Here is a 27,565-nt window from a genome sequence, read left to right on the forward strand (position 1 = left end):
TGAAGCTAGTGTCTTACACTGCTGGAGCTGCAAAGAGTCCATTTTAATTCGGTTTTTCAGTTTTAATTTCCAGTCTTATTTGCTTTCAGTTTTTTTTTTTGTTTTTGGATTTCTTTTTGACTTGCCTAGTGGATAGTTCTTGTGCAATTGGTCTGGTGATTTGAGTGAATCATTAGTTATGCTTGAATTGAATACAAATCTGTTGTGCTTGCTCTTTATCCATGAGAATTGTTTTGAAAATCTAATTGAGATTATGTGGTTGAGCCTGTTGAACAGAGATTGTGGTTGCTTGTATATGTTTAGATAGATGCTTAGCTTTAATTGTGATCAATATTCTTGGCATGATGTTTATCAAATTTTGGAACCTTGAGTGAACCTGTGAGATGTTGTGCCTCAGAGTTTATTGATGAATGTTATTACTTTGGAATCACAGTTGATTTTGCCTGAGTTTCTCTATTTGAACTAGTTACTTGCATGTTACAAAGGATCAAGGCCATCTTGTTCTTCCACCTCTTCTACATTTTGAACCTAAAAGCCAATGTATAACCTTTGAACCTTAAAGAAAACTTTCTCATTCCCGAAACCTTAAGCCTATTGAAAAATCCTTAGCCTCCTTACCTTGAGTTGAGATGAACATATATGTTAGGATGAGGAGAATGGTCTAAGTTTGGGGGAGTTCTTCTTGTCAAAAGGGGAGCATTGAGAAAAACAATAAGTTGAGTTAAAAAGAAAGAAAAAGAAGAAAGAAGAAGAAGAAAGACAAAAACATGAATTCAATGAAAAAGAGTTGGGAAATAAGTTGAGAGTGGTTTATTCAATTTTGGAGAAAAAGAGATATTATGCGATATCATGAACTAATTTGTTTGGTCTCTTATCTCAAGGTGCTTTGTTGTCCAGAAAAACCAATTTTTCTTCTTAGCCCAGCCACAATACAAGCCAATCAAAGTCCTTGTGATGTAACTTGTTTGTTAATGTGTTTGAAATTGTTGAAACAAAAGGCAAAGTTGATTTGTGTAACATTGTGATATTTGAGAGTTAGACACACATCCTTATACACCATTGTGCTTGAGTGAAACACTGTCCTTGGTGAGGATTGGTTCCATGCACTCATTGAAAACAACTTGCCATGTTTGTTGATCTATCACTTGCATCTATCTTGTGACTTTGAATTTGTGAGCACCATGATTGAAGTTTAGTTTGCTAAGACTATATTGTCTCTTGAATGTGATTTATAAGTTGAGCAAGCATGATTGATTTTGTTTATTTGATTGAAACTGTGCTTAAAGTTGCTAGACCATTGTGATTGAATTGTTTACTAGGTGAAGTACTTTTGCTTGAGGACAAGCAAAGTTGTAAGTTTGGGGGTATTCCTCTCGGCCAGCTTGGGAATGAATCGCGATAGAGCCGTGAGCCGACCGACCAATCTTTGGATCTCCTTAAGAGTGATTGGGCTCTGCATCTCCAACACGGTCGCATATTTGTTAGGACTGGCTTCAATAAACCGGGCCGTGAGCATGAAACCCAGGAATTTTCCAGTGGCAACTCCAAACGTGGATTTGGCTGGATTTAGCTGCATCTCGTACCTTCTAACCTGCCGGAACACCTCTTCCAAGTCCTTCACATGAAATCGTTCGTTTGGTGAACGAACGACCATATCATTGACATACACGTCCATGCACCGGCCGATCTGTTCTGCGAAGATTTTATCCATCAAGCACTGATAGGTGGCCCCGACATTCTTCAAGCCGAATGGCGTAACTTTGTAACAGAAGTTTACCTTCTCAGTGATGAATGTCGTATTTTCCCGATCCGACCCATACATGGGTATCTGATTGTACCCGGAATACGCATCTAGGAAGCTTAACACCCGGTGGCCGGTGGCTCCGTCCACTAAGGCGTCTATGCTCGGCAAGGGATGAGATTCCTTTGAGCAAGCTTTGTTGAGGTCGGTGTAATCGGTGCACATTCGCCATTTTCCGCTGGCCTTTTTCACTATTACCACGTTGGCGAGCCAAGTGGTGTACGTCACTTCTTTGACAAACCCGGCATCCCTCAACTTCCCGACCTCCTGCTCTATGGCTTTCCTCTTTTCTTCCCCCATTCGTCGCTTCTTCTCCGCCACTGGCCACGCTTCCTTGAATAAGGCCAACTTATGTGACATGACCGATGGGTGGATCCCTGGCATATCAGCAGTTGTCCACGCAAATAAGTTGTGATTCTTCCATAGCACGGACCGAATTTCCCGCTCCAACTCGGGTTCTAGCCCCAGGCCATAACGGTGGTCTAGGAAACGTCCTTCCCTATAAGGACCGGCTACGTCTCCCCGAGGGGCTCCAGCCGATCTTTCGTGTTCGCCCTTGGGTCAAGGTCGGCCATAGCCACCTCAGAACCACCCGTCCTCCTTCTCACCATGCGGGTGTGAAGCTTCAGGCCTACGGCGTAACATTCCCTAGCCGTGTTTTGGTCCACCCAGATGGTGTAGATTGTCCCTTTGTCCGAGGGATACTTCATCGTGAGGTGGGGGTTGATACGATCGCTGCAAAGGCGTTCAGGCACGGCCGACCCAGTAGTACATTGTAGGAGGTATTCGCCTCCACCAACAAGTATTTGACCTTCTTTTCCTCGCTGTGGCGGCTGGTCCCCAGCCTTGTGTGCAAATCCACATATCCTCTAGTGTCTACCCTCTCACCTATAAAACCTATGATCTACTCGTTATATGGGACGATCAGGTCTTCTGGTATGTCCATCTGCTAGAAAGTCTTCCAGTAGAGGATGTTTACTGAGCTCCCCTGGTCCACTAGTACCTTGCTCACATCGTACCGGGCAATCTCAGCCGTTATTACCATCAGGTCATCCTGATCAGGATCAGGGGTGTGAAAGTCTTCATCCGAAAACGCGATGGGGGGCATCATCCTCCGTGCCTTGTCCACCAAGTGAACAGATTGTAAAGCCCACACATGACGCTTTCAGGTGGATGAGGAAGATCCTCCTCCGGCGAAACCACCATATATGGTATTGATGTGTCCTTGCAGGGGACGATCGTGGCTCCTACTATGGCTTCTACTTCGTCGCCTCTCGGATCGCGAGTGGTCGGTTCGATCGTTTTTGGACCTTCTGTGCCTCTCGGGTTTCCTAAGGCTGGTCTGCCGTGAGCTGGGTCGATCTATGGGCACGTGGGAGCGGTCGATCCAAACATATTTTTTCAGCTGCCATGCACGGATTAGTTCTTTGATCTTATCCTTTAGGGTTACACACTCCTCTATGGTGTGACCCATGTTCTTGTGATACATACAGTGTTTATTAGCGTCCGCCCCTAGCGGCATGGGTCGCCTCTTCGGATCCGGGATTAATTCCGCGCTCAAAGCTTCTTGGAAAATCTTTGCTTGGGGACGTTCAATGGGGTGTATTGTTGGAATCGTGATCCTCGGGGTGCTTCTCTTTGCTTGAATCCCCTAGGCTTCCCAACTTGGCCACCCGAATTCTCCCCGTTCGTTCTTTCCCCCCCCCCCCCCCCCCCCCCCCCCTTTCTCGTGACTTTTCTTCTTATACGACAGCTTCATTTCCTCCAGCCTTATTTCGTCAGCCACCCTCTCCTGTAGTTCTTCCATGGTCTTGGGCGCCCACCAGCAGACATTGTCCTTAAACGGTCCGGGCCTGAGGGCGAGAAGGATGTAATGTAAGGAGAGTTCCGGGCTCAAGCCCTTCACTCGTTGGACGATTTTTTGGTAGTGATCCATGAATGTTCTTAAAGTTTCTTCATTTCCCTGTTTCAGAGTGACCAACTCGAAGACGGTCAAGTCTTGAGTACTGCTGCTGGCGAATTGTTGATTGAACAAACGCTGCAGTCCAGCGAAATTCTCGATGGAATTGGGAGGGAGGGAGTTAAACCACTCGAGCGCCTCCCCCTCCAATGATAATGAGAACGCTCGGCACCAAATGGCGTCGTTGCCTGTCCGGAACGCCATTGCGTTCAAAAAGGTTTTGATGTGGGCCTCTAGGTCCATTGTCCCGTCATATATTTTGAACTGAGGCGGGACGAAGTGCTCCGATATCTAGACGTCCATGATTGCCTGGACGAAGGGGAGTAATAGCATTGTCGAGGACTCAGTCTTCACTACCAACTACTTGTCCCCTACGGCACTCTCTGCGTGCACAGATTTAGCTTTGCTTCCCTCGACCTCCAGCTCTGTGGGTTTCCACGTTTTGTCCAGCCCACTGCTATGTTCGGTTTGATCCTCAATGGCAGCCTTGCCTCTCTCCTTGGCCTTCTCTCCTTCCCCCTTTTCTCCCGGACCTTCTCGGGCAAGGCGTGTCGAACACTCGGCCCTGACGGCTATGAGTTCCTCCTCATGACGCTGTTGCATCTCCTCCATCTTCTGCTGTAACACTCATATCATCTCCACTGGATCGTCCATACTCATGTTTCTCGTGGTCACCATTGGGTTTTTCAAGTAACTTGACCCTATGATGGACGCCAAAATGTTTCGGTTATTTGGGGCTAAGTCACCAAACTTCTGCACAATCAGTCTTCTAGGAAGGGTTTCGGCAGCGTCCGATGCTCCTCCATAATTGGTCTTCAAGTCGTCCGATAACGCTTCAAGCTCCGTTGTCCACTCTTCCGTTCGAGGGGGAACTTGTCAAAGATTCTCCGATGCCAAAGTTAGTACGAAAACTGTTGGCGATTCGATGAAATAATAATGAATATGCAGTAAATGCAACATGTCTACCACTTACCTTTGACTCGTATTTATAGTTTTCGCTATGGGCTTGGGATTAGTGAAAAGTTAATCACGGCCCAATTCTAGCCAATAGCTCTAATTATTATTTACCTTAACCTCAGTCTTAATGACCCAGTTTAGTGGTTGGCCGGTCTTGCTCTGCCGCCCGTACGGTAGACCATCATTACTCACCTGAGCGGAATGATGAACGGTCGGCATAAGAAACGCCGGTAATCACATAAGTATCGGTGTTGCTTTCGGACCGCCCGGTCCATATGGTACATTTTCTTTTATAACATGTTATTTATTTCGTTGTCAGATTTTATGTATTTATGATTAATATAAGATTATATAAATATATTTTATTTGAGATAAATATCTTAATAATAATTTGGACTTGCTTCATTTTCTCTACTTATTAAATTATCTCAAAAATCTAATTATTAAGTTACCTCAAATATTAAGATAAAAGAGAACTAGTTAATTTTAATTAGTTAACTAAATTGATTTAGATAAATGAATTATGTTATGAGTGAAACATTTCAAAATAATGTAAGGTCTCAGTCTATCATGTAACATCCAAATTAGAGTATATTACTTTTAATCGGATGTCACAATTTTCGATATGTGTATGTGTCACATTATTGAAAAATGTTTTATACATATGAAACTAGTAATAGTATCACATATTTTATACAAAGATTTATCCTATTGTTGATCTCCTCTACTATATACATAATTGTTTGCTTAACATAGAAAATGATAATAGTAAAAACAAACTAGAAAACAACAATTATAGGTAAACTACCAAAATATATATATATATATATATATATATATATATATATGTTATAAAATCATATTTAAATAAAAATATCAATTCACACATACTCGTATAAGATACATTCTCATTTCATTACTTTTTATAAATATAGATCCAATTATGGAATATTTATGTATTGAGTAAGATGCATATAAAGTCATGCACCTATCATGTAATCATTAAATAAAATATTAATATTAACCTAAATTTACTAGGTCTTAATTTCTTGTCACAAGGTTAATTTACTTATTGGACGTGGAGTCTCATGTCCTAAATCTCACTATAGGAATCTGTATTAACTTTCTTCACTTAAACTTCATTCTCTATGAGAGTCTGAGTCTAGTAGAGTTAGGATGACTTCACAATATGAATCTCTACTAAATGTGTAACACTAGACTAACTACAATGACATTTTTCTTTAGGAAGGACCATATCCATACAATGCACACAACATCTCAATACTAATCATTTAACTATTTCAATATACTTTCAATTTCTTAAAACCATAGTCATTCCATAATATTGGTAATTCTCATTAAACTTTCCAAAATTCAAACATACTTATTAAACATCATAAACTCGCTTAGTGAATTCACTTGCTCCCTTAGCAAGTTACCACCGAGGATGTACTTGTTCAATAAATAGGTGACTTGCCTAATGAGTCAAGTTCAAGAATAAAAAACATATAAATTTACCCAACGAAGTTAGACTCGCTCAATGACCAAATATCCCCTACCTCTCTACCATTTTCGAAATTTACTTTCGCTAAATGAGTCATTCACTCGCCTTGTGACTCATGCTTTAGGAGCTTGTTTAAATCAAACTCGCCCTGTAAGCTTTGACTAACCTAACAATTGATAGGTCATGAAGCTTTGTGTTATCCTAGTTTTAACTCTAGTTCAATTGAGGTTTGGCTTGCCCAACAAATCTACATAAAATCATAAATGAAATTTATGTATCAAATTATACCATTAGCTCTAATGAGTGTTTTTATTGTCCTAATCAAAATCTATTAATTCAATTTAAAGTGGATCGTGAGAAGCTAATGATACAAACTCATATATCCACCCTTAATGTTTCACAAATCAAATCCAAATTTTAATTCAACAACGTTTAACACATATTAAACTAAATCAAGCAATTTAAAATCAAACAATCCAACCATTCTCTCCAAGATCTAACATACACACAAATGAACAAGGTAACAAACTCTAAAATATATTAGGTAGAAAATCCTTACTCAAAGCTGCTTCTTCTGAATTGCACAATACGAAATATTGATTTTTCACATTCTAAATTGTCAAATATAAAATGTAAATTTACATAATAGATTGTATAATTTAGAATACAAATATACATTCCAAATTGTATAAATCGAAAAGCAAATATGTATTTCCAATTATACAATTAGTAATGCAAAATTACATTCCAAATTTGTAATGTAAATTTGGAAGAAAATTCAGAATGCAAATTACATTATGGACTATTCAATTTATAATTCAAATTTACATTTTGGATATTACAATGCGTAATACAAATTTAAAAGATAATATAGAACGTAGATTACATTATAGATTATAAGTTCTGTAATACAAATTTATATTTCTAATTATACAATTCATAATACAAATTTTAAAAACAATCTAAAATATAAATTATATTTCAAATTATACGCTCCATAATATAAATATTGAAGATAATTTGGAAAGCAAGTTATATTCCAAATTATTTTACATTAATAATTTTACAATCCAAACTACAATTTTACATGACAAATTTTACAATGAGATGGACAAGTGGAGGTAAACAAGACGGGCTTCTTACACACGATGGAACCAATGGAGGTGCACAATGACGTGAGGAAAACCTGAAATGAAATTAGGATTTTAAATCCTTTTTTAATAAGGGCTAACTAAGTCATTTCAGTGAGATTATACGATTAAGAAAGAAAACATTGGGGTGCAGGTAGAAATTTCCACAACATTGTCATCCCGGTGATAATTAATACTTTTTTTATTCATGAAAATTTAAAACAAGTAAATTACACTGTTTTTTAACATATATCTAAATTAGACAAATCTCGTGTCGTTTTAAAAAAATATTCAATCTACTTAAAAGTTTAATATACTATCCTACTTTAACCATTTAACAATCTGATCACTATTTTTTGTTTTAAATATTTTTTTTTAAATTATTCTTATTTAACCAACAATTGAGAGATAAGTGTTTATAATAATTAAATCTTCTTTATTCCAACATAGTTTTGATACAATATAATAAATAATAAATTTAATTTTTTATATAATATAAATAAAACTACATAAAAAATAATAATATATATTTATTTACGAAAAACTTATAACATAACTTAACGGCGTGTTTGGATAAACAATTTGACAGGGTAAATAATTTTTTTCTCAGGACGACTTCCTCTCACGAACGATCCCTTTCTCCAACGTCATTTTCTCTCTCCAGGTTCGTTTCTTATCTCGTTTAATTTAGGGTTTTCTTGTTCATGTTGGATTTGGATCTTTGTTTTTGGTTTTTGTTTATTCAGTTTCTCATACTGATTTATAGGTCTCTCAGTTTGGTTTTTGTTGTTCAGTTTGAAGAGTAAACACTCTGTTTCATTTCTGTGGAATTATTATTATATCAAAATTTGATTAGTACAAATTTTTGGTGTGAGATTGATTCATACCTTGTGCTATAACTCATTGAAAAAGTTAGCAGAAATGAATTATCAAAGTTGGACTTTGAAAAATGGTTTTCGATATTCTAATCATATATGTCCCCTGTATATAACATTAGGAGTTGAGAGAAACATAATTTGTATAATAATTGTGTGTAATGTACAATCACTGATACCCTTTTCATCATCTTCAACCATTATCTTTTCCTTGGAAGGTTGAAGTTACACTACTTAATGCTCTCCAACCCGGAAAGCTTCAAACAAAAGCCTTTCCTTTGGATTATGGTCATTACTGATCTATGTGACCACTTTTTACCAAACATCTTATGTCACTCTGTCCAGGCACCATGAGTCTATGTTATGGGTGACAAAATCTCACCATATTTTACAAGATTGCTAGAACTAAATCGTTGAAATGCAAATTTGTAAAATCAAATATTTCTTTTTCGTTTGGTAATGTTCTAAACGAAAGGTTTTATATATAAACCAAATCATATTCTATTTTAGCATTCCAGAATCCAGATACACTGAATGAGGTCAACTTCCTTTCAGTTGCTATGAAAGAATAACCAATGCTAACTATTTAATTACAGTACTTGGGTGGTCATCAGAACAACTAGAGTAACAAGTAAAATTTAACTTTCAGATCACACTGTATAATTTAGACCTGAAACAAATCCTTTGAAAATTAGTTGTTTTCTTCTTATGAGTTTGTGAGTATTGAGTAACTGCAGCAGTTTGTATGTAGTTTCTGCAGATTTGAATATATCCAATGTCATAACACTAATGTAACACGTGAAGGCTGAAAGGCAGTTCAATTTTACTTTCGAACAGATAATAAGAACCTATCAATTACTGATGTGATAGATAGAAGTTATTGGCTAGGAGTTTGATCAGGGGCCTGTTTCGAGAGTCAGTTTGTTTGTTAATTGTTGGTATCCGTTTGTTTTTTTTGGCTGAGATAGCGAAGAATTTAGGCAGATTGCCTAAAAATAACAGGAGAGGTGGAAAGAGAAAAGTGTCTTGTTATGAGAGGGATGGGGGCCGTTGGGAATTAGGCAGTTTTTTTTCAATAATCTGAGCCAGTTTCTGTAAGGACCATTTCGTACTTTTTGAAACGTGAGATGCCTAATTTAATGTTTTGGACTTCGTGCCTAATTTATTTTTTATTATTGTTCTGTTGTCTTGTTGCATGATAAATGGATGCGATTATATTTGTGAAATTCTTTGTGTAAATAATTTATATAGGGATAGGGGTGTGTATGCTTGTAAGTTGTTTGACGAATGGTTTGGTCCTTTTCTTTTAGAAAAAGAAGGAGGTAATGATTATTGATGTTTCTGTTACTGTGCCCGGAGAATTTTTTTATTTGGTTCTTAAAGTGTGATGTTGTTGAAAGGGTACTTTGTCCTGTTAATATAATTATCTTGTTTATGTTCTTGTTTTACCTGGAGCTGACTGTATTTAATTAATTGAAGTTGAATATGGGGATGATAACATGTGAAGAGAAATTCAAATTATTATTTTATTGAAGGTTGGTTTTTTAGGTCAGAGTTAAAGTGCTCTTGGTTTGAGGCTCTCATGCATCAGTTTTATGGAGTTGTCTCATTACGAGAGTTTTCACTCATTCTTGTTATATTTGAGTCGTATGACTGAGATTTGTGCATCACGATTTATTTGTCTTAGCATCTAGCCAACTAACTGGTTCTCTACAACATCAATGTGAGGTTGCTCCAAATTTTTCATAAATAATTTGAACTTGCATGTTGTGTTATGGTTTTGGTAAATACACTTGATTGCGATCATAACCCGTTTGGATGTCAGATTTGGATCTTTTCTATTTTATAAGTGTTAGATATGAGCCTTCAATTTAACTGTGGAGCACGTAGTATTTTAGTTCTTGACCCATATGCTAGATACCATATTTTTGTCGAAACCAGTGCTATTTATGCATAGTTCTTGTTTCTGCCATCACTTATATATTAAGCTGTGCTACATTAACTGAGATTGCGTTATGTTAATTGTTCTGTAAATCTAATAACAAGTAGAGCTTTCATTTTTAAAATTTTCTGATTTTTCCCATTCAATGTAACTTTTTTAAGTAAAGTTTGAGTCTACATATTGTAATGTTGGACAGCATTTACTGTTTAATGTGTTGCTTGCGTTAGATACTCAAACTCATGTGCCGTTTTAAACATACAGGAGTGTTAAACCATCAAAACTTTACATTATAATTCCATTATATTTTATAGAGGGTGACCTTTGGCACACCAACAAAGATGCTGCTTTGTGGCTTGGAAATCATTGGTTCAATTTCTGCTTTAGGAGGTAGGGCTGCTTGTATGTAACCTTTCAAGACCCCACTAAATGGGAGCTTTGTGCACTTGGTTGCCCATTATTCCATACCATTGTATACCAGTTTGCTTTGAAAGCGGGTCCAGGTTCAGCAAATTTTTTTACTCAGTAATCTGAACAGCAATTGCACATTTGCTCATAACTTAACTTGCCATTTGTTTTCCCTAACATTTATTTATTTCCTTTAAATGGAATGAACTCAAGAATGATGAATAACTAAATGTTTGCCTCCACTAACTATGCTATTCGTTTTGGCTTCTATTCTTCCCTATACTTGGCTGAGCACTAAATCTAAGTACAGGAAAAGGCATAAAGACAAGTTCTTGATTAAAATGTCTTTCTTTTTTATGTCTTCCATATCAAATAAAAATTAGTGGAAGCTTCTGACTTATAAATTTGGTTGCTCTCCAATAACCACCCCCACCCACCTAAAAAAAAACTATTGTGACACTTTTCACTGGCATCCACTTCCAGAAGCATGTTCTCATGTTCACTGTATATAGATAGATTTTTTTTTTTCAGTTAGATGACTTGGATATTTTTCATTTTAATGTTTTTGGTAGCCAAAGTTGGTTTTGGTGGAATTGTTTCCCCTGATTTATTTTAGCATTGAATAAATAAATAATAAACATTGATTTGTGTTGTCAGATTTAATTTTCTGCAGTTTGCAGAAACATACTAGTTTGTCTCCAACAACTTGTAAGCAGAAAAGGGATATGATGGAAGGAGATACTAAGATTTTGGATGAAGATGGCACTCGGAACAAGAAGGAAAGTTCTCTAGTGAAGATAAAAGTGTTGTTTTTTGCTAGAGCACGTGATCTCACTGGCTTGAGTGAGATGCCATTGGAGGTGCCATCTGGAAGTACTACTCATGATTGTTTGAAAAAGCTTGTTGTGAAGTTTCCAGATTTAGAAGAAATCAGAGGGTGTATGGTCTTGGCTCTGAATGAGGAGTATACAACCGAGTCGAGCATTGTTAAAGACACAGATGAGTTGGCCATAATACCTCCAATTAGTGGTGGCTGAACAACTTAATATCAGTGCAGGGTACTTCTACTTTTTGTACTGCAGTAAATATTCTGAAATTAAAATGAATGAGTAAATGCTGATAAGTTTATATCTCATCTAGGGTAATTTTACTGATGTGCAATCTCAAGAGGTTAACCTTTCTCAACATATATGTGAAGACCACTAAGTTTTCTTAGTAAACGGTTTAATCATGAAGTTAATTAAAAAGTAATAATTTAACGAAAGGGCTCAACCTCTTGGGAACTTAGCACTCTATGAAATTGCCCTACTATTAGAACTGTTGTAATTTGTGAACAAAAACAAATGTAATGATAGATTTTAATGCTAGATTTATTGTAATTCAACATTGAGACTTTTCTTTCTTCAAGAGAAAATGAGAAAACTTCTTTTGTCAGTGTGACATTCTATTTTAGCTTTATGGAAAATGTTTTTTCTTTTCCCTTTTTTCGGTTTATTATTGGAAAAGTGTCCATGCCTTGAAATGAATAAATATGTGTCCTTTTTACACTTAAAAAGTGTTTTTTTTAGGAATGGAGGTTCTCTCATAAAGATGAGAGCAACGTCCAAATTGATACCTAAAACTGAAATTTGAACTGAATTATAAGTCTGGTAGGGCTTGTTAGGTTTATCCAAGTTTTTTTGTATGATTATATTATTTGACGTACATACACGGTTATTATTACTATTTTTCTTGAATGTTTACTATCAGTTTGGTTAAAGTCAAAACAAGTTTTCAACCAAATTTATCAATTATTCAACAAGTTTATTGTGCTCAAATTAACTAAATGTACATATTTTAATTTTACAAACACAATTTTTAAGACATTAAATATGAACTATTAATACCATAGAAAGTGATACCATATTTCATCGAAAAAGTTAAAGATCAAAGTAAATATAGTACAAAAGATAAGAATTAAAAATAGAACTTAGTATTCATAAAAAAGGTGGGAAAATATATTGCACAGTATACAGATATTTTTCATATATATATATATATATATATATATATATTCCTTTCAATGGAGGATACTTGTTTTGGCAGTGACCATTAACTAATAATCATCACATTTTTTTCTAAACTTTAATTCTCAAATGATAAAAAGTAGATTTTACTGTGTTGAAAAGAATTACCTTTTCTATTGAAGATATTAAATTTTATTAAAAGTGCATATTAACTAAAAGTATATATGTTTTTAAAATTATGTTGCAGTGAAGAAGCTGTGATCCAGGTACACTGCTTCCATTATATGATATGACTGTGGGCCACCGTCTCCATGTGGCCCACGTTTTCCATTGTCGCTGTTTCAGCTTTTTATCAAATCATTTATTATTTATTTAATTAAATTATTCAATCTACTGTTAGGTATTAAATTATCACTGTATTGTTAAAAAGAATTTAAAGCATAATTGATTGTCTCTCACTAATTTAATTTTTTTTCTACAAACTCGGTTCTATTAATATTAATGATTAAATATGAGTAATTAGTAATTAATATTCTACTTTCCACAGTGCAACTTATTGATGAGTGTTGAGTTAAATAATAATTATACTTAAAAATATTGTAATATCTATTTATTTCCTTAAATTGTGCAATTTAATAAATAATAAGCTAACTAGCCTTAACTAAATTTTTATAAAATTCAGAAGAAAAAAAATGAAAATTTTAATAAAAGAATGTAATGATTTGTATGCACATAAATATATAATTAATTTAAAAATGTTGTATTTCCCTTCATTTCGATCCCTTCTCTGCCTATAAAACTACAATTCCCATCAAAATCCCAAATTTTAGGGTTTTCGTGTCCAATCCAAGGACTTCGTTTATGAAGGTAATTACTCTAATTCATAGATCCTCTTCCTTTTCACTTTCTCTCTCTCATTCAATTTTTTGATTGCTTATTTTAAAAAGCCGTTTTTTATTTTCGTTTCTTTTTAGTTATTATTATTTTTTGCTTTGTATTGAAGTTCTTGAATTCTCATTTCATTTGCTGCTTAAGGGACAATTAATTTTAAGTGGGTTTTGATTTCCATGTCCAGATTTAGAAAAGAGGTTCGAAACTGATCATGGATTTGGGTAGCGAATCCGTGGAAGAGAACGAAGTGAATCATGATGGAAATGGAAACGGTGGTCCCTATGGAAACGAGAAGACTGGGTTGGAATTGGAGAGAATTTCGGGTGTCAACGGGTTGGATCAAAAGGGTACGGTCGATGAAGTTGAAGTGGATAGTGGGGAAGGAGTGAATTCCAAAGGGACACCGACAAAGGGGGTTGGGTTGAAGAAATGGAAGAGAATTAGGAGAAATGTTGTTAAGGATCCGAATTCAAGTGCTGATTCTGGCAAAGTCTTGAAGAGGGGGTTGCCCGCCAATCCCAATTTGAGTGAGAAGCAGCCTTATCTGCGTGATGTTAAGGAGAGAAGCGATGGATCTTCGGATATGTTTGGGAATGTAGTATTTTCTGACGGGAATGTGATTCATGGTTCGAGTTCGGATTCTAGATACGCACTTGGATCTGGTTATGTTGTTGGAACTGATTCTGAGAATAGTGAGGATCGGAGTAGCAAGTCTTCTACGGCGGCTAGTGAGCCCAAGTTGAGGCCAGAGAAAAACCGTAGTAAGAATGTGAATTCAAAGCATTTACCGAACTCGGCTCAACGAGTTCAACAGGGAAAGGGACGGACTGAAAGCAGTAAGAAACCAGGAGGAGGTGGAAGGGTCCAAATTGAGAAAGAAAATTCTGTCTCTAGTTTGGAATCTGATTCTAGAAGCTCCAACTTTAAGCAGGGTGGTTTTTCAGTTACTAGTAATGGAAAACACAGTGGTAGGACAAATATTTATGATGGAGTTAATAGTGGTGAAGCACACGTTAATGATTTCACTGAGGGAGTTGAAGCTGTTTATGGCAACGAAAATATTGTAGAGGATGAAGATCTTCTACCGGATAATTTGGCTACAAATTTGTCTTGGGATGTTACAGAAGAAAAAAGTGTGAACAACCAACCATCATCCATTGAAGATCCCTTAATTGAATCAGTTAATAGCCTTCAGGCTGTCCAGGAGGCACTTCAAGAAGGTTTGTCTTTTTCGATTTTTCTGGAAAGCTTGATCTTTTCTGTGAATATTTCTCTTGCACCTTATCATTTTGCAACTGATATTGTTATGCTTCTTTGTTTTATGATCATTAGAAAATTTATGCTGCAAATATTACCTAATTAGAAGTTTCGCGACTATTGGATTCTGCTGCATGATTTAATTCATCTGTCAATTAAGCTGTAACAGTAGATATCAATGCAATGACTGACCTGATATGTTTCGGTCTGATTGAACTTCACAACTTTTTAAACATTATGATTTTATATTTTTCTAAACTCAACCAGAGGAATCCATTGTTTTGGTTCTGTTAAACGGATTTGGCTCCTTGTTGAGCACCTTGCATGGGGAATAGTGAAGGGTCTGTTTTTTGTTTGAAAACAAAACTATGGTTTTAATTTGAGTAGCAGTTGCCAGTTTTTGGTATAATTTTGGACATTCCATAAATACTTCACTGATACATTATACGTGATATGTGGTTGAGGCTTATCCAATGAATCTGAATATGTTGTGAACTAAATCATTGCATGATCAATATTCTGTTTCCATATAGTTTTTATTCTTTTAAACTTCTTGATTAATTTATTATATACCTTAAATATGTGATGGTCTACAGGTCTACTCTAGTTTCCTTTGTAAGCCTTTTTGATAAATCATATAAGTTCGCTTGTATTTTTCGATTAAAGCTTTGTTTATTTAGTAGGACCACCATGCATAATGTATTAATTTTCTGTTTCTTTTCAAAACTAGCTTGTTTGTCGTGGTACTGTGATATTAGTTGTTGATTATTTATTCATGATCCAGCACCTCTAAAAGTGACCAACTCGTCCATGGAGGGGGACGTAATTATTCTTAGATGTTAATTCGAAAATCGATGCTTAATGGTTAATATTTAGTGTGCATGCATTACAAATCATGCGTGCACAGGAAGATCCACCAGTAATGTTTTCATTAAAGACTAAGATTACATTACCTCTACTTGTTTGAGTCAAATCCATGTATTCAGAGAGTATACGAATTCTAGATCAGCTAATTTTTCTTGGTCCTATTAGTTGGTCAAATACATCATTTATGACAGCAGCAACGGGAAACAGTGAAAGATAGGTTATTGACTTTTATGCTACTTTCTACAATTCTACCTCCCTACCCTATCTGAACTATTATCTGTTGGAACAGCATGTGCTGTTTTCTATTTCTCATTAATATTTAAATTTATGTTTTACTTAAATAATTAATGACTATATTATAACGTTTCCTTTAATCTATTTAGGGTTTGCTTGTGTTGATGCCGAAAGTAGATTATTTGCATAATACTGAGAAACAACAATTTTTTTTTTCATCTTAATTTTTTATGGTATGTTAAAGTTCTTTCTTTTCTGTTAAGTGGTTAAAAGTAAGAAGAACTAATATAGATTTGCTATTGCTGACGATCAATCAACATTTGCTGTTGCAGAACTCCAGAAATTCAGGGAGATTGGGATTGAAGCCATTTCACCGGATGTTGATGACTCTGCCAAGTGTAGCAGTGCATCTGCTGGTACTACTGTTGATCTTGGACTTAATAAATTAAGCCATTCTGATCAGTCTGGTGCTGAAGAAATTAAACAAACTGCTTCGAGTTCCTCGGATCCTCGGGTATTGAGCCTGACACAAAATATAAATATTTTGGAAGGCAAGCTGGAGGAGTTACAAGGTGTGCTTGCTCTGAAAGACTCCAGGATTGCTGAACTTGAAACATCCTTGACTAGTGTAAAGATTTCTGGTGAAGAATCTGCTAGAACGGCAGGTTTTTCTGAGATAAAATGCGAAGGGGTTGAATCTGAGCTCGAGCACCTTTTCCGGCTGAAGATTGAAACTGAGATTGGATACCTAGCCTTCTCAAAGGCAGCAAAGCAGAACCTGAAGGATGGAGCAAGTTTCCAACAGTCATTATTGGAAGAACAAGAGAAACTGTCTGAAAGTCAAGCGCAGGTTCTGCACAAACTTGTAGATGCAGAGGGTAAGGCTTCAGTTCTGAAAAACAAAGCAGAAGAGTTGGAAAAATATTGTGGTGATAGTGTAGTTGTTCAGGAGTCTTTTGTGCTGCAGAAAAAAGTATGTAAGGTTACATTTTATCTTCTCATACAGATAATCTTTTTTGTTTTCTTCTTTTGGTTTTTTCTGTCACAGTTATCACCCAATTCTGGGATGGTTGTACCCACTTAGGTCTGCAAAATTAGGTTCATTTTGTGCAATCTCAAAAGTTCTATTTTTTGCTGATCTTTGAATGTAAAATTTCGTTGTTATAATATAAAACTGACCCTTCTTTCTCTGGGTAGGGGGATAGCTTGTATTTTCTCTTTGTTCTATTATGATTTTGTGCACAGCTCCTTGTAATCTGTGCTTTACAAAACAATTGTTGTTGTAAGTTTCTTCTTCTTCTTGTATTTAGTTTTAATACATGATTAATTGATCAGAAATAATCTTGTTTTGATAGGATTTTTATGGTAATTATTACAAAAATGAACAACCTTATCATTGATAAATAATATTGATTAGATAAAAATATAAAATAAGTCTTTACATTGTTCTGCATTTTAATATTTTGTTGATGTTGGTGTGATAGTTGCCCAATTAAGAGTACCTGGTGTGCTAGATATAATATTAGCAAAAGCAGGGGCATTACTTGGGAAACATGGTGATTCATTACCATACATATTACTCTCTCCATCTCAAAAATATATAAAATTTTACAGAATTAATTCAATCATCATTAATTTGTTTTTAATTTTTGTTGTCAATTGTTAATATTTTTACTAGTATAAATAAATTATAATAATTAACTTTTATTACATTGGAAAAGTTAAAATAATGTTGATTTTAATTTTCTTAACTATAATAATGATGTGAAAACGGAGGAATTCGGAGCCACAAAATCAGTCTGACATTTCTATTAATGTGTGAGCTACCAACTTCAAGCATACATCACACAATTTCACCATTCTTGTTATATATGAGTCGTATGACTGAGATTTGTGCATCAAGATTTATTTCTGTCTTAGCATAAAGCCAACTAACTGGTTTTCTACAACATCAAAGTGAAGGTGCTTCAAATTTTTACCCATAAATTATTTGAACTTGCATGTTGTGTTATGGTTTTGACCACTGTGCTAGATACCATAAATAACTTTAGAAGATTAACTATTTTAAATAACTAAGCTTAGCCAATCATGCTACAAACCAAGAATCAATAATGAATAGAAACTGTTAACACTGCAGAATAGTATATTAATGTAATTTCATCGGTTCAACACTTAGCACAAAACTTTATATGTGGCTGCCGACTCAGATATGCCACTTTGAAAATATCGCTGCCCTCGGTTTATTTAGTTGGGAGGATTTGGACTAATGAAAAAAAAAATTAGCTTCACCATTTTTCTCTGGTACAATATTAATGTGGATATGTGAATGTATATATAAAACATAACACAATCAACCAAAAGCAGAGAAGAAAACATGCAGATGAGTTATCTTGCTGTGTTTCTGATACTGATTCTTCCAATCTCATGTTCATCTTCAGCTTCTACCTTGTTTGAAAATAAATTCAAGGAGTGCTTCATAAATCAACTTGATGGGAATTCTGAATCCATTGCAAAAATAATCTTTACCACATCCTCTTCACTGTATACACCAGTGTTGGAATCATTGGAGCAGAATCCTAGATGGTTGAATTCTTCAAGGAACCCTCTTCTCATTCTGACACCTTTCCATGAATCAGAAATTCAAGCAGGCATCAGATGCAGCAAAGAACTTGGGTTGAAGCTCAAAGTCAGAAGTGGTGGCCATGATTACGAAGGGCTATCATACCTCAGTAAGACCCCATTTGTCATGGTTGATCTCATCAACATCCGTTCCATTCAAGTTAACCTTGCTGATGAAACAGCTTGGGTTCAGGCTGGAGCATCGTTGGGTGAACTTTACTACAAAATTTCAAAGGAAAGCAAAGTGCATGGATTCCCTGCAGGAACCTGTCCAAGTATAGGGATAGGTGGGCATATCAGTGGAGGGGGACAAGGTACCATTATGAGAAAACATGGCCTGGCAGCAGACCATGTTGTTGATGCTTACCTCATTGATGCAAATGGGAAGATTCATGATAGAAAATCAATGGGAGAAGATGTTTTCTGGGCCATAAGAGGAGGTTGTGCTACCAGTTATGGAGTCATCCTTGCATGGAAGATCAGGTTGGTGAGAGTTCCAGCTCTTGTTACAGTGTTCAATGTTGAAAGAACATTGAAGGAATGATAGGTCTCGAGTAATGAAACCTATACGCTTCCCACACCTTAACTCACACAGAATCCTCCATAATACTGAATAACCTCCTCTGATTAATAGAGAACAAGAAAGAATACAAGAATATAGGAACGTAGGAGCCTAATCTCCCCCCAAGCAGACTACAAGTCTGATTCAGATACAAGAATTGACAAAAAGTCCCTATCCTTCTCCTCTCTAGCTATTTATACAAGTTTGGCCTCCTAACAGATACATCCCCCTTCCTAACTGATAAAACAGTTAGGCTACTGACCCACTAACTAACTAACTGCTTCTCTCTTCTGTTTCTTCTCACATACACCTTTAGCCTCCTATCATTACTCCCCCCCCCCCCTTTCAACCTTGTCCTCAAGGTTGAAGTCTGGAAACTGATCTTTGATTGTGGCTAAATCTTCCCAAGTTGCTCCTTCTTCACCTCCAGTCTGCCATTCTATTAATACTTGCTGAATTGACTCCCCATCCTGCTGTATCTGCCTCTGTTGCAGAATTTTTGCTGGCCAAAAAGCAGGTCCCTCTGCTTGCAACTCTTCGGGCAGAGCCTTTTCTACTTTTCGATCCCCCACTGCCTTCTTTAATTGTGATGCGTGAAACACCGAATGTATCTTTGCTGACTCAGGTAATTCCAATCTAAACGCTACATTTCCCACCTGCTGCAGTACCTTGAACGGCCCAAAATACCGTGCAGAAAGTTTGGGATGCAACCTGGTTGGCATTGAAAGCTGTCGGTGTGGCCTGATTTTTAGATAGACCCAATCTCCCACTTTTATATCAACTTCCCTTATCTTTTTATTCGCTTGCTGTACCATCAAATCTTGAGCACGACTCAAATGGTATTTTAGCTGCTTGAGAGCCTCATCTCTGGTCATCAAATCTTGAGCTACTGCTTCAACTGGAGTTTCTCCTGGAATGAAACGGCTGAAAGAAGGAGGAGGCCTGCCATACACTATCTCAAATGGGGTACACCTGGCTGCCCCCTGATAACTCGTATTGTACCAAAACTCTGCCCAAGGCAACATCAAATACCAACTCTTGGGCTGTTCAGAACAAAAACAACGCAAATATCCCTCCACTATGCGATTCACAACCTCTGTCTGCCCATCCGTTTCCGGATGATATGCTGTGCTCATCTTGAGCTGTGTCCCTTGTTTTTTAAACAACTCTCTCCAAAAAATACTCAGAAATAAAGGGTCTCGGTCACTCACCATAGAAGCTGGTATCCCATGCAATCTTACAACCTCTTTGGTAAACACATCCGCCACGGTCTTTGCTGAATATGGGTGTTTTAGTGCCATGAAATGAGCGTACTTGCTCAATCTATCTACGACCACCATGATTGCATCATATCCTTGTGACTTAGGCAGTCTCACAATAAAATCCAAGCTGATCTCTTCCCATATTGCCTGAGGAATGGGTAAGGGTTGCAGCAACCCATGTGGTGATGATGTTTGATACTTATGCTGCTGACACACCACACAGCTGGTTACAAACTCTGTTATCATCTTCTTCATGCCCATCCAATACAGTGACTGAGCTATCCTTCTATAAGTCCTATAAATTCCCGAGTGTCCCCCCATTTTTGTTACATGAAACTCACCCAGCAATTTTGGAATCCAAACTGACTTGGCCGACAGTACCAATCGACCCTTGTAATGTAATCGTTCATTTTCCAACGTATATGGCACATGTGAATTGGGATCCCGTTTCAAGTCAGCAATCACTTTTTGTAACTCTGCATCCTCCTCTACTTCTTTGACAACCTCTTCAAAATCTGGCCAAAAAAGCCTGGATATCGCCCTTAACTCTTTCCCCTCCAGCTCTCCTTCATTCTTCCTCGAAAGGGCATCAGCTGCCCTGTTTGTGCTTCCCCTTTTATATACCACCTCAAAATCATACCCCATCAATTTTGCCATCCAATTTTGCTGACTCTGTGTAGTGATCCTTTGCTCCATCAAATATTTCAAACTTCTTTGATCTGTATGCACCGTGAACCTCCGCCCGACCAAATACGGCCTCCAATGTTGAATGGCCAAGACCAAGGCCATCAACTCCTTCTCATAAATGGATTTGCTGAGGTTTCCCTCGGATAAAGCCTTGCTGTAAAACGCAATTGGCTTCTTATTTTGAGTCAGCACAGCCCCAACTCCTCTTCCCGACGCGTCACACTCAATATGAAAATCTTGGGAAAAATCTGGTAGAGTCAAAACAGGTGCAGCAGTCATCGCATTTTTCAGCTGCTTCATCGCTTCTCTCGCCCCTTCGTTCCATTCAAATTTGCCTTTCTTCAATAGGTCAGTCAATGGTTTGGCCAATTTGCCATACCCCTCCACAAACCTCCTGTAATATCCTGTTAACCCCAAAAACCCTCTCAACGCCTTCAAATTTCTGGGTTCTTCCCACTCTCTTACGGCCTTTACCTTCTCATCATCCATCTCCACCCCTCTTTCTGAAATTTGATGGCCCAGGTAACGAATTTTTCTTCTTCCGAACTCACACTTCTTTTGATTTGCCACCCATCCATCCCGTACCAGCGTTTGCATCACCAGATTCAGCTGCTTCAGATGATCCTCCCAGCTGGGGCTGTAAATGAGGATATCATCAAAAAATACTAAAACCCATTTCCTCAAATAGGGCCGTAATAAGTTATTCATGGTACTTTGGAAAGTTGCCGGGGCATTCATGAGGCCAAAGGGCATCACGAGAAACTCATAATGTCCTTGGTGGGTGCGAAATGCAGTTTTAGCCACGTCTTCTTCCTCCATACGTATCTGGTGATACCCGGACTTGAGATCAATCTTAGAAAAGTACCTGGCACCCGTGAGTTCATCCAATAATTCCTCTATCACTGGTATGGGGAATTTATCCGGTATGGTCGCCTTGTTTAACGCCCTATAATCCACACAAAAACGCCAACTTCCATCTTTTTTTTTCACTAATATAACTGGGCTCGAAAATGGACTTGTACTGGGACGGATGATTCCAGCTCTCAACATTTCTTCAACTTGCTTTTCAATTTCACTTTTGAGGAGGTGAGGATACCTGTAAGGCCTTACATTTATAGAGTTATGGCCCTCCTTGAGCTGGATACGGTGCTGTTGGACACGTGTCGGAGGTAAGCCATGCAAACCTCGAAATAAGTGTGAGTGGGTCTGCAGCAGAGTCACTAACTCTGCCCTCTGTCCCACGGTCAAATATGTTCCCCACTCACTACTATCATCTGCCTCCACTCTACTTAAACTCCACACCATGGCCCCCGCTTCTGCATCCACCACTTTTAACAGTGACTCCGCCTTTACCAGCTGTCTCGATAGGGATGGGTCACCCTTAATGCATATCTTCCTATCCCCCACCTTGTAAATCATCGTCATGTTACCCCAGTTACTACTTACTTCTCCTAATGTGGCCAGCCATGCAACTCCCAAGATTACGTCCACCCCTCCTAAATCGAAGACGTAAAAATCTTCTTCCACGTCGACTTCCCCCAACTGCACTGTTACCTTGTCACACCGACCACGCGCCTCCCTCCGATGGCCATCACCCAAGCTTACGCAGTATGCCGGAGTGTCCGTCACCGTCAATCCCAATTCCTCCATCACCTTCCGACTGATGTAATTGTGACTGGCGCCACTATCGATCAACACCACCACCCTCCGTTCGCCTATTGTTCCCATCAGCTTCAAAGTTCTCGGACCGGTCCACCCCTCAGCAGAAAATGCCGATAACTCCATCGTCTTCTCCCCTGTATCGTCCATCACCTCCGTATCTCCTTCGTCTTCGTCCTCCGCCAATAGCAACACTCTGAGGCTCTTCTCGGTGCACCGGTGGCCGGGGGCAAAGGGCCCTCCACATCGATAACACCTACCCTCTTCTCGTCTCTTAAGGAACTCAGGATAGGGCAAGTTACGGACCGCCCTGGCTCGACCGTCACCGGCCGTCGCGACGCTCCCTCTCGTCACCATGTTCGACGCCACTCCCTCTCTTCTCGCGACTCCTCCACCCTCCGTTTTCACTACTTGGGTCGTCGCAGTTCTCACCGGCTCCGTTCGCGTCACATTCCCGATAGGTCGCATAACGTATGGGTTCGTCTTAGACCCACTTGCTTGCCATCCTTGAACTCGCAGCGCCGCATCTTCCACATCCCTTGCTATCCTCATCGCTTCCATTAATTCAGAAGGATTCTGAATTCGCACCTGTCCCTTCACGTCTTCCCGTAACCCAGCCAAGAAATACCCTAACACCTGTTCCTCCGGTACCCCTTTCGTCTGCCCCATCAACGTTTCGAAACTCCGAACAAATTCTTCCACTGTGCCTTCTTGCCGTAGATTGGCCAATCGCTCGAACACCGTGCCTCTGAATCCCTTCCCAAAGCGATTAATCATGGCCGCCTTCAGGCCATCCCACGATCGATTTCGAGCCTTCTCTTTCCAAAACGTAAACCAGTACGCCGCACTCCCCTCCATGCTCACATATGCGAGTTCCACCTTTTCTTCGTCGTCCGTTATTTTCTGTATGTCAAAGAATCTTTCTGCCCGATTGAGCCAACTGAGTGGCTCCTCTCCTTCAAAGGTCGGTAACTCTACCCTCTTCCTCCACGGTTTCTGTTCTCCCCCTTTTCCACCATTTTCGCCCACTCCAATCACTCTGGGTCCCCTATGTTGATTATCGTTGACGGAGCTATCTTCTGAACTCCCTTCCGTCTGAGGACCGTGATGGCCTTGCGTTCCCAAAATCTTCATTATTTGTTGAAGGTCCCTTCGTACCGCCGCCGATTCAGCCTTCATCCCCTCCATCGTAATCTCAATGGCTTCAAGCCTTGCCTCCGTCGCATTCTCCATCTTCGCGTTTTCTCCAATTCGTTTGGATCCGGCAGGTCGGACCAAATGATAGGTCTCGAGTAATGAAACCTATACGCTTCCCACACCTTAACTCACACAGAATCCTCCATAATACTGAATAACCTCCTCTGATTAATAGAGAACAAGAAAGAATACAAGAATATAGGAACGTAGGAGCCTAATCTCCCCCCAAGCAGACTACAAGTCTGATTCAGATACAAGAATTGACAAAAAGTCCCTATCCTTCTCCTCTCTAGCTATTTATACAAGTTTGGCCTCCTAACAGATACATCCCCCTTCCTAACTGATAAAACAGTTAGGCTACTGACCCACTAACTAACTAACTGCTTCTCTCTTCTGTTTCTTCTCACATACACCTTTAGCCTCCTATCAAGGAAGGAGCCAACAATCTGATTCACAGTTGGCAACACATAGCACCTGAGCTGCATGAGGATCTTTTCGTCAGAGTAATTGCTCAAAACAGTGGTGACAAATCAAAGAAATTTAAAGCAGTGTTCAACTCTGTGTTCCTTGGAGGAATAGACAGATTGATGCCACTGATGAATGAGAGTTTCTCAGAACTAGGACTGCAGGCCAAAAACTGCATTGAAATGAACTGGACTCAATCAGTTATGTTCATTGCTGGATACAACAAAGATGACCCTCTAGAACTCTTGCTCGACAGAACTACCACTTTCAAAAGCCCTTTCAAGGCCAAGTCTGACTATGTAAAGGAGGCAATACCAGAATCTGGTCTAGAAGGAGCTTGGAAAATGGTTGCCGAGGAAGATACATTGGCAATGCTGATATTGGAACCATATGGTGGCAGAATGAGTGAAATTTCAGAATCTGAAATCCCATTTCCGCACAGAAAGGGAAACTTGTACAACATACAGTACTTGGTGAAGTGGGAAGTGAATAGCAAGGAAGCATCCAAGAGGCATGAACTTTGGGCTAAAATGATTTACAAATACATGACTCCTTATGTCTCAAAATCTCCTAGAGCTTCTTACTTCAACTATAAGGATCTTGATTTAGGCCAAAACGAGCTTCACAACACAAGCTACTCAAAGGCTAGTGTTTGGGGCAAGAAGTACTTCAAGGGTAACTTCAGAAGATTGGCTCAGATCAAGACAAAGTTTGACCCTCAAAATTTTTTCAGGAATGAGCAGAGTATTCCTCTCCTCAATTCCTTTCATTCTTAAAGGGGTATGTTATTGGGAGGAACTGGAACAATTGTGTGGTACTTAAATTATGTTAGTCTTATGCTCAGCACTAAATAAGGGATGCAAATTCAAAATGGATATGATGAATTTTCGTAATGGGTGTGGAGTTCTATAACACTTCAAGTGTCACAAGATCCCATAAGATTGTTCTCTCTTGCCACTTATATGTTAGTCTAATAATGCATCATATTGGATTACTTTCAATGGTGAAGTGTTGAATGTTGTAATTTTGCACTTAACATTTAATCAAATTTCGTTAGGCTTAATTACCCTAATTTGATTGAAAGGTAGGTTGCAAATAGGGTCCCACTTTTGTTACTATTTTGGTCTTTCTCCAAATTAAAAAACTACTTTTTCAAAGACAGATCGATGGATTAACTTCTACTGACAACAAGACGTTGCAAATCCAAGTAAATTGTATGAATAAGACTTATAAACATTAAACGTTAAGATTTTTTATATGTAAATACACTTTTTTTTAAATAATAAAATAGGATAATACATTTAAAAAAGATGTACATTCGGGTACAAAATCTCATATCACAATCAAAACACTTTACTTCACACCTTTTTTTTTTCAAGTTTCCTAACTTCTTTTTTAATCTTTTGGTGTGCGAGATTGTATCCGTCAAAAGGTGTTCCGACACACAAGTTATATGACGTTTGCTTAACATAATAAAATCTTAAATCTTAAATTTGGAATAAATGTAACATTTTTATACCTCATACTTATTGTTTCGGTGTAGATATTGTTCGGTGTGTCTTTGTTGTTCCTGGCTGTTTGGGATGCTTGCTCTTCTCCGATTGTTGTTGTTCATACTCGCCAAAGGAGGGGGAGGTACCTGCAAAGATACTCCGATGCTCAAGTCAGATGTGAGTTATGGAGCCTCAGCTCTCAAGAGAGTGATTATGATACTGCTCTCAAATATTATTTAGGATCTCTAGACATAAAGAGAACGTACCTGAACTTTTGCCCTGTCATTGTATTTTATAAGCAAAATAAAAATAACCATCTTACCTAAAAATATGGTTAGTGGCTTTATAAATATCTTAACCGCTTAAGATATTTTATGTAATAAATATAATATCTAAGATATTTTATAAATATCTTACTACATAACATGCCCCCCAAGTCCGAGTTAACGGTTCCGTTTTTACGGACGTGGTAACTATAGGACTTATGAGTTTGAGGGAGGCTGTATTCGCTGTGGTCTGAACGTTTCAAACCAAGGATGACCGCGCAGTTCAGTTTTGAAGGACCGAAAGGATATGAAGCCGAACGGCAAAAAAGCGGGAATGAGTGAGGCCGAACATGAGGACCTGGATGGCCGAGCGGTAGAGGCTGTATAGCCGAAGGTCATAGAAGCTGAATGCTTGAGGTGACGGACGGTAGAGGTCGAGTGGCATGTGAGGCCGGATGATTGAAGCCAAGCGGACGAACGTCATGGAGGCCGAATGGTAACATTAATGGCGTCGAACGACCGAATACTTGAACGCTCGTACACATGGATCGACGAGCGGTTGAAAGCAAAGGTCGAACACCTTTGAGGCCGAACGGCCGACTGCTTGAACACTCGTACAGAGGGATTGTCGAGCGGTTGAAAGCAAAGGTCGAACATCTTTGATGCTGAACGACCGACTGCTTGAATGCTCGTACACAGGGATTGTCGAGCGGTTGAAACCAAAAGGAGGCCGAACGGTCGACTGCTTGAACGTTCGTTCACAGAGATTGTCGAGCGGTCAAAAACAATAAGGAGGCCGAAAGGCCGACTGCTTGAACGCTCGTACAGAGATTGTCGAGCGGTTGAAAGCGAAGGTCGAACATCTCACATGAATTGTCGAGGATGAGGGTCGAGTAAGGGTATACCGGGTGTTCAAGGGAGAACAGTTACCCGTGGGAGTGTATCCCGAATGTACTGGGTGTTCTTGGGCGAACAGTTACCCGTGGGAGTGTATCCCGAATGTACTGGGTGTTCTTGGGCGAACAGTTACCCATGGGAGTGTATCCCGAATGTACTGGGTGTTCTTGGGCGAATAGTTACCCATGGGAGTGTATCCCGTAGAACGCTCGTGGACATGGTTTGTCGAGCGGTTGATGTTCTGGGTGTTCTTGGGCGAACAACTACCAGAGGGAGTGTATCCCGTAGAACGCTCGGTTTTCTGTTGGCCGTCTACTGTGACCTGCATAAGATATACAATATGTAAAAATATAGAGCGTTTTAAACCTGGCGGTCGAACGTAAATAGGATCGCATGGTAGAGCGGTCGTTTCAATAGATGGTCGAGCCGTAGAGGCCGAGTGGTCGAACGTTAGGGAGGCTGAGTGTTGAACGCTTTAGGTCGAGCATTCGTGAAAAACGAATGCTGGGATGCTTTAGACGCAAATCGCCGAACGACTGAGGCGAAAGGGTGGAGGCCAGGCGACCGAACGTCATTGAGACCTACATGCTGAACTGAGGCAAGCGGACAAACGTTATTGAGTCCGATTG

General features: G+C 38.6%; 3 protein-coding genes and 1 pseudogene across 13 annotated transcripts; 3 read left to right on the forward strand and 1 right to left on the reverse strand.

Annotated features, from left to right (window-relative positions):
- Positions 1 to 2,750: 2,750 nt before the first annotated feature.
- LOC108332655 (uncharacterized) lies at positions 2,751 to 3,965 on the reverse strand. Its single transcript, XM_017567972.2, has 2 exons — positions 3,588 to 3,965; positions 2,751 to 2,921 (listed from the first exon to the last, which is right to left on the reverse strand). Exons 1-2 carry the CDS (start codon positions 3,963 to 3,965, stop codon positions 2,751 to 2,753), a joined length of 549 nt encoding a protein of 182 aa, XP_017423461.2.
- Positions 3,966 to 7,921: 3,956 nt separating this feature from the next.
- LOC108332366 (molybdopterin synthase sulfur carrier subunit) lies at positions 7,922 to 12,008 on the forward strand. 11 transcript variants are annotated; one of them, XM_052871262.1, is made up of 3 exons: positions 7,922 to 8,016; positions 10,431 to 10,556; positions 11,232 to 12,008. In XM_052871262.1, exons 2-3 carry the CDS (start codon positions 10,508 to 10,510, stop codon positions 11,609 to 11,611), a joined length of 429 nt encoding a protein of 142 aa, XP_052727222.1. In that variant the 5' UTR covers positions 7,922 to 8,016; positions 10,431 to 10,507; the 3' UTR covers positions 11,612 to 12,008. The 11 variants fall into 11 exon arrangements, with proteins under 11 accessions (XP_052727222.1, XP_017423085.1, XP_017423086.1 ...); XM_017567596.2 differs by having other exon boundaries at positions 10,481 to 10,556; XM_052871260.1 differs by having other exon boundaries at positions 7,930 to 8,016; positions 10,481 to 10,669; positions 11,248 to 12,008.
- A 1,329-nt stretch (positions 12,009 to 13,337) lies between these two features.
- On the forward strand, positions 13,338 to 17,025 carry LOC108334451 (WPP domain-interacting protein 2). Its single transcript, XM_017570306.2, has 3 exons — positions 13,338 to 13,447; positions 13,656 to 14,691; positions 16,162 to 17,025. The coding sequence occupies exons 2-3, from the start codon at positions 13,683 to 13,685 to the stop codon at positions 16,911 to 16,913; spliced, it is 1,761 nt and encodes a 586-aa protein (XP_017425795.1). The 5' UTR covers positions 13,338 to 13,447; positions 13,656 to 13,682; the 3' UTR covers positions 16,914 to 17,025.
- A 1,178-nt stretch (positions 17,026 to 18,203) lies between these two features.
- Positions 18,204 to 25,288, forward strand: LOC108334306 (berberine bridge enzyme-like 22; annotated as a pseudogene).
- Positions 25,289 to 27,565: the final 2,277 nt, after the last annotated feature.

This window comes from Vigna angularis, chromosome 11 (genome assembly GCF_016808095.1).
Source record: "Vigna angularis cultivar LongXiaoDou No.4 chromosome 11, ASM1680809v1, whole genome shotgun sequence".
Taxonomy (NCBI): Eukaryota; Viridiplantae; Streptophyta; class Magnoliopsida; order Fabales; family Fabaceae; genus Vigna; species Vigna angularis.

Coding starts and splice junctions, on each gene's coding strand:
- LOC108332655 (XM_017567972.2), bottom strand. CDS start 3,965: ATGGCGTTCCGGACAGGCAACGACGCCATTTGGTGCCGAGCGTTCTCA. Junction 2,922..3,587: donor TGGAAGAACTACAGGAGAGG/GTGGCTGACGAA, acceptor TTGGTGGACAAG/GCACGGAGGATGATGCCCCC.
- LOC108332366 (XM_052871260.1), top strand. CDS start 10,596: ATGGGAGCTTTGTGCACTTGGTTGCCCATTATTCCATACCATTGTATA. Junction 10,670..11,247: donor TGCTTTGAAAGCGGGTCCAG/GTTCAGCAAATT, acceptor AATTTTCTGCAG/TTTGCAGAAACATACTAGTT.
- LOC108334451 (XM_017570306.2), top strand. CDS start 13,683: ATGGATTTGGGTAGCGAATCCGTGGAAGAGAACGAAGTGAATCATGAT. Junction 14,692..16,161: donor CCAGGAGGCACTTCAAGAAG/GTTTGTCTTTTT, acceptor TTGCTGTTGCAG/AACTCCAGAAATTCAGGGAG.